This window comes from Orycteropus afer, unplaced genomic scaffold (genome assembly GCF_000298275.1).
Source record: "Orycteropus afer afer isolate SDZICR_OR568_19922 unplaced genomic scaffold, OryAfe1.0 scaffold00174, whole genome shotgun sequence".
Lineage (NCBI taxonomy): Eukaryota > Metazoa > Chordata > Mammalia > Tubulidentata > Orycteropodidae > Orycteropus > Orycteropus afer.
The window spans coordinates 3,762,698-3,769,581 of record NW_006921761.1 but is presented as its reverse complement, the minus strand read 5'-3'; the positions used below and the strand labels follow the sequence as shown (position 1 = coordinate 3,769,581).

At 44.4% G+C, this 6,884-nt stretch overlaps 1 protein-coding gene across 1 annotated transcript in view; it reads left to right on the top strand.

The window, feature by feature from the left end:
- The window catches only part of LOC103202191 (phospholipid-transporting ATPase FetA-like), a 143,975-nt gene that overhangs the window by 93,083 nt on the left and 44,008 nt on the right, over nucleotides 1-6,884 (top strand). The window contains exons 13-14 of the mRNA XM_007947022.1: nucleotides 2,984-3,192; nucleotides 4,956-4,999. Of these exons, the coding sequence (XP_007945213.1) occupies nucleotides 2,984-3,192; nucleotides 4,956-4,999 (253 nt within the window). The remainder of the gene's footprint in view (nucleotides 1-2,983; nucleotides 3,193-4,955; nucleotides 5,000-6,884) is intronic.

Sequence of the window (6,884 nt, the reverse complement as noted above, 5' to 3'; positions counted from 1 at the left end):
GGAGGGTCGATGAAAGAGCGAGAGGCCTTCAACAAGATGGATTGACACGGTGGCTGCGATGATGGGCTCAAGTATAGCAGGGATTGTGGGGCTGGCATGGGATCGGGCAGTGTTTCGTTCTGCTGTGCATGGGGTCGCTATGAGTCGGAAACGACTCGACGGCACTTAACAACAACAACTCATGGTATATTCAATATTCTTTGCCAGAACCATACTTAAAAGACATCAGTTCTTCTGTGGTCTCCTTTATTCATTGTCCAGCTGTCATGCACATGTGAGACAATTGAAATACTATGGCTGGGGTCAGGCACATCTTAATCTTCAAAGTGACGCCTTTGCTCTTCAACACTTTAAAAAGTCCTTTGCAGCATATTTGCCCAATGCAATATGCCATTTGATTTCTTGACTGCTACTTCCATGGGTGTTGATTATAGATCCAAGTAAAATGAAATCCTTGACAACTTCAGTCTTTTCTCCATTTATCATGATGATGTTTATTGGTCCAGTTGTGAGGATTTTTGTTTTCTTGATTTTGAGCTGTAATCCATGCTGCAGACTGTAGTCTTTAATCTTCATCATTCAGTACTTCAAGTCATCTTCACTTTCATCAAGCAAGGTTGTGTCATCTGCATATCGTAGGTTGTTAATGAGTGTGGCTCCAATCCTGATGCCATGTTCCTCATCTAGTCTAGTTTCTCAGACTATTTGCTCAGCATACAGATATGTGTGATACTAATGATATTATTCAATAATTTCCTCATTTGGTTAGATCATTTTTCTTTGGCATGGGCACAAACATGGATCTCTTCCAGTGAGTTGGCCAGGTAGTTGTCTTCCCAATTTCTCAGCATGGATGAGTAAGTGTTTCCAGCATTGCATCCATTTGTTGAAACATCTTAAGTGGTATTCTGTCTCAGAGTCTTTTTTACCAATGCCTTTGGCACGGTTTGAACTTCTTCCTTCAATACCATTAGTTCTTGATCATATGCTACCCCCTGAACTGGTTGAACGTAAACCACTTCTTTTTGGTACGGTGACTGTGTATCCTTCCATCTTCTTTTAATGCTTCCTGTGTCATTTAGCATTTTGCCCATAGAATCCTTCAATATTGCAGGCTTGAATGTTTCCTTCAGTTCTTTCAGCTTGAGAAATGCCAAGCATGGTCTTCCCTTTCGCTTTCTAACTCCAAGTATTTGCACATTGCATTATAATGCTTTACTTTGTCTTCTTGAGCTGCCCTTTGAAATCACTGTGCAGCTCTTTACTTCATCATTTCTTCCATTGGCTTTAGCTACTCTCTATTCAAGAGCAAGTTTAAGAGTCTCTTCTGACATCCACTTTGGTCTTTTCTTTTTTTCTTGTCTTTTTAATGACCTTTTGCTTTCTTCATGGATGATGTTGTTGATGTCATCCCACAACTGGTCCGGTCTTCAGTCCTTAGTGTTCAGTGTCAAGTCTATTCTTATCTCTAAAGTCACATGGGATATACTCAAGGTTATACTTTGGCTCTTGTGAACTTGTTTTAATTTTTATCAGCTTCAATTTGAACTTGCACATAACAACTGATGGTCTGCCCTTGAGGCATCACCTGGTCTTATTCTGACTGATGATATCAAGCTTCTCCATCGTCTGTTTCTACATCTGTAGTGAGTTTAATTCCTGTATATTCCATCCAGCAAGGTCCATGCATATAGTCATCATTTACGTTGTTGAAAACAGACATTTGCAGTGAATAAGCTGGTCTTGCACATTCTATCCTGTGCTCTCCAGCTCATTTCTGCCACCAAGTTCCTATTTTCCAACTAGTGATCCTTCTTCCTTTGCAGCTTTCACATTGCAATCAACAGCAGTGGTCAACGTATCTTAACTGTGTATTTGATCAATTTTTCAGATTACAGAAGTTGATTAAAATCTTCAATTTCTTCATCTTTGGCATTAGTTGTTGGTGTGTACATTTGAATAATTAATCATATTAATTGGTCTTCCTTGTAGACATATGGATATTATCCTGTCATTGACAACATTGTACTTCAGGACAGATCTTGAAATGTTCTTTGTGATGATGAATGTGACACCATTTCTCTTCAGTTTGTTGTTGCTACAGTAGATCATAGGACTAGACAGTCCATTTTAGCTCACTAATGCCTCAGATACTGACCTTAAGGCATTTCATTTCATTTTTGATGCCTTCCAGCTTTCCTAGATGCATACTTTGTAAAGTCCATGTTCCAGTTATTAATGGATATTTGCAGCTGATTCTTCTCATTTTGAGTCATGCCACATCAGCAAATGAAGGTCCCAAAAGCTTTACTCCATCCACATCCTTAAGGTTGCCTCTGCTTTGAGGAAGCAGCTCTTCCCTAGTCATTGTCTTGAGTGCCTTCCGGCCTGAGGGCTCATCTTCCAGCACTGTATCGGGCGATGTTCTGCTGCTAGTCACAAGGTTTTCAATGGACAGTTTTTCAGTCGACCGCCATGTTGCTCTTCCCCGTCTGGAAGCTCCGCTGAGACCGGCCCACCACTGGTGACCCTGCTGGGATTGGAGATCCCAGTGACATAGCTTCTAGCATCACAGCAACACATAGGCCACCACAGTCGACAAACTGACAGATGAGTGGTGGAGACAGACGAGTGGTAGATAGGTTAGTAGGTTCCCAGTAAAGAAGATGCTCTGATTTTCAGATGCTGGCTCTGATCTATCATGGAACTGATAAGAAGGAAACCAGGACAATGTATTTACTTGTCCTGTTCTAATCCAAAGGAGCTCTGGTGGTGTGGTGGTTAAGGCACTTGGCTGCTAGCCAAAAGGTTGGTGTTTCGAGCCCGCCAACCACTCTGTGGAAGAAAGATGAGGCAGTCTGCTTCTGTAAAGATTTATAGCCTTAGAAGCCCAATGGGGGTCGCTATGAGTTGGAATCTACTTGATGGCAGTGAATTTGGTTTGGGTCTAATCCAAGACCTTTCTCTCTTGCTTTCTCCCTAGTGTTGAGATAATAAGATTGGGCAACAGTTACTATATAAACTGGGATCAGAAGATGTTTTATGCACCAAGGAACATACCAGCACAGGCTCGTACCACCACCCTCAATGAGGAGCTCGGACAGGTCAAATACGTGTTCTCCGACAAAACGGGGACCCTGACCCAGAACATCATGATCTTTAATAAGTGTTCTATTAATGGGAAGTTCTACGGTATGTAATCCTCCTGCTCGCCCTGAATTCTGGAGAAATTCTGCTTTGTACATTGTTTTCAAAAATGATCAAGCTCTAATTCTATGTTGTGGTTGTTAGGTGCTAGCTGGCCAGTTTCAACTCGTAGTGACCCCCTGTGACAGAGAAGAGGTGCCCCCTAGGCTTTTCTGGGCTGTAATCTCCAAGGGAGCAGATTGCAAGTCTTTCTCCCAGAAGGTCACTCTATGGCTTTGGACCACCAGCCTTTCTGTTATCACCTGGGCTCCTTTCTAAATCTATAAGCCTCTGAAATTCACATTTCTTATTCTCACAGCTCACCATATTCACTAAGCAAAGTACACTCAGCACATTCAGTTCTAACAAAAAAAAAAAAACCTATTTTACATGTTATAGGTACAATTCAGGTATTGGGGATACCAAAATGTGTAAGACTTAGTCTCTGTCCCAGTGTCTTGAGGGAAAATTTCATTAAATACGATGGGGCAGTTGGTGTAAGGTTGAAGCTGAGGTGCCTGCCTTCCCCTGAGACCAGCATTGTTGAGAAGCCATCAGAGGCTGACGTTTGCTCAGTGTCTTCCCTTCCCAGCCCCTCATTTAATTCATCCTTTCAACATGTGCTCGTGTTAGTGATGGTGTTGAGTCCTGTGTGTGTGGACATTCGTACCCAGGGTCCTAGGAGAGGGAGCTATGCAGAGCTCAACAGCCACGGCACACAGGGCGTCCTTTTGGGGTGATGAATGGGGCGTTCTTTTAGGGTGATGAATGGGGTGTTGTTTTGGGGTGATGAATGGGGCGTTCTTTTAGGGTGATGAATGGGGTGTTGTTTTGGGGTGATGAATGGGGTGTTCTTTTGGGGTGATGAACAAGCTTTGAAATCAGACAGTGATGGTGGTTACACAGCATTATGAACACACAATGACATTGATTCATACACTTTAAAATCATTAATTGTATGTTATATAAATGTCACCTCAATTTAAAAAAAGGGAAATTAGAACATTCTACTACTTCCTATAACCCCTGCCAGATATGTTTTCATCAGGCATAATCTCTGAAGGCTCATTTTTGGATGAGTTGATTTGGGTGAAGACCTGAATTCTCTGAGTAATGTAGGACTGACCACGCACTGGGTGACGTTGAGAGCGTTCATGAGTGTTTCTGGACTTGCCGCCAGGACTGTCTTCCAGCCTTCGGTTTGCCTTCCGCTGACTAGGAACTGGAGACACTCTGGGGCTATTCTCTCACCTCTTCTTGGTGCCTTTTCTGACTGGAGGCTTTTGAGTATGAAGTCTCTCATAGGCCCAGTGACTGATCTCCAGCCTTCCCTCACTCTTACCTAAGGGAGGAAAGTGAGGGCCCCAGATGAGCTTTTCTGGCTTTGAGCTGGGAAAGGGTCTGTTGGAGGCATTGACAGGTGGCCCACAGGATTCCAAACAGCTCGACTGCAGGTTTAGGATGAAGAAACCAGCTTTTAAAAACCCTCCTTTAAGAAATAAGGGCTGTTTATGCACAGGGAGACAGCTCACGGGGCAGGAGTGAGTGGAGGGATGGGAAGAGGTGACTGTCAGGAGGAAGTGGGAGGGAGCTGTTGCATTGTGGTGAATTGAATTGTGGTCAATGTCATGAGACAAAGTGTATATGAACTGCTGTGTGGAAAGTGAATTTGCTCCATAATTTTCACCCAAATCACAATATGAAAAAAAGAAAAGAAAACCCTCCTTTAAACCCCTTCCCAAGTCTCTATTCTGTTTACTTATCAACAGGCGCTGTCTATGACAAGAACGGACAGAGGGTGGAAATCTCTGAGGTGAGTGCTTGCAGCTCCCCATGACTGCGTGGCAGCCGCACCAATGTGCCCCACCCCTGGTATCTGAAATGGTTGTTAGTTGTCAACAGGATGGCCCCAGCTCACAGGCAGCTTACGTGCAATAGCACAAAACACTGCCCGGTCCCAGGCCATCTGCCCGAGCTTTGGTGTTTGAGTCCCTCGGGACCCACAGTATTAGGAAGCATTATACTGATGACCTACGTTTATTTGGGTTTTTTTGTTTATTTTGTAAAATGAAAGGAGCTTTAGTGGCTTTCTTCTTGCTAAAAAAAAAAAAAAAAAAATCCGTGCACCATGCAGAATGGAGCTTCCTGTTCTCGTGGATCCCTGACTTCCCGGAGCCCTGGTGGCTGCATGAATCTCTGAAACCGTTGTCCTGAGATCATCTTGAAACCTGTCACCAAAAATGTCCCCTGAAGATGACAGGACGCTGCTGCACAAAGCAGCCTTTGGTGCGGTCGTCACTCGCGTCTGGGTACCAGCTCCCCGCTGCCCAGCACCCGGTAGGCTGACATCGGCCCGGGCAAAGCATAGCAGGTCTCAGGGTTGTGGCGTTGCACTTGGCGGCAAGTAGTGGAAGGGAGAGACTGCCGTGACAGGCCCAGGAATACTTGTATTCAAGGAAAAACAAACCAGAAAAAGAATTTTCATCGTGGGAAATACCTACCAGGAAGATGAGGAAATGGAGCAGGAAGCAGGCCCAGTGCAGAATGGGAAGGAAGCTCGCCCTTTGGGAAGGGGCAAAGGCCGGCAGCCTGCGGGAAATAACCGGTGACGACAGGCTCGCCCACGTGCCCCTAATTTTCGATGGGCCATACCCAGGGGCAGGTCAGTGATGAGATGGGTGGAGAGGGAGATGATGTGGGAATGTTTATGGAGGCGAGGAGAGGAATCCAGAGAAAACTGACAGAGCTGCAGCTGAGGAATTGTCTGTATCTCCTAATGGAACAACAACAACAAAAACTCAGTGCCATCCAGTCGATTCTGAGTCATAGCAACCCCTCCTTGGATTTCCAAGCCAGTATCTCTATGGAAATCGATTGTCCAGTTTTCCTTCTGAACTGTGGCTTGTGGGTTTGAACCAGCAGCCTTCTAGTTAACAGCCAGATGCCTTAGGTACTACCCCACCCAGGGGAACTCTCTAATCACCATGACCATCATAGTGAATTTTACCTTATGCCTTGACTCTGGGAGCTCTAATGGTGTGGTGCCTAAGACATAGAGCTTCCAGCCTCAAGACATAAGACAAACTTCACCATGATGGTGATCAGTGCCCTTGAGTCAATCCCAGCTCATAGTGATCCTGACTTACAGTGACCCCTCCTTGGGTTTCCAAGGCAGTATCTCTACGGAAGTCAGAAGTTGATTGCCCAGGCTTCCTTGTGAGGAGTGTGTGGGTTTGAACCGCCAGCCTTCTGGTTAGCAGTCAGATCCCTTAGGCACTACACCACCAGAGCTCCTGCTTGAGCATTCTGCTCTTTCAAGATCTACGGATATAGGATCAAGCTGACAACAGCAACTCAGAAAATCAGATAGGAAGCTTAGGGCTCAGGGAGTTTATGTTAACAGGGGAGGACTAACTTGGAACTGGAGGGTGAGCATGCTTACCTAAGGCAACGAATGTGATTAGTGTCGCTGAACTGTACACGTAGAAATGATTGGGGTGGTGTATGTTCTACAAGAACAAACAATAAACTATTAAAAATAATGCTGATTATCGGGACAGGATACAAGATCAACATACAAAAATCAGTTGGATTCCTCTACACCAGCAAAGAGATTGCTGAAAAAGAAATAAGGAAATCAATACCATTTATAATAGCTAGCAAAAAAATAAAACACCTGGGAATAAATCTTACCAGGG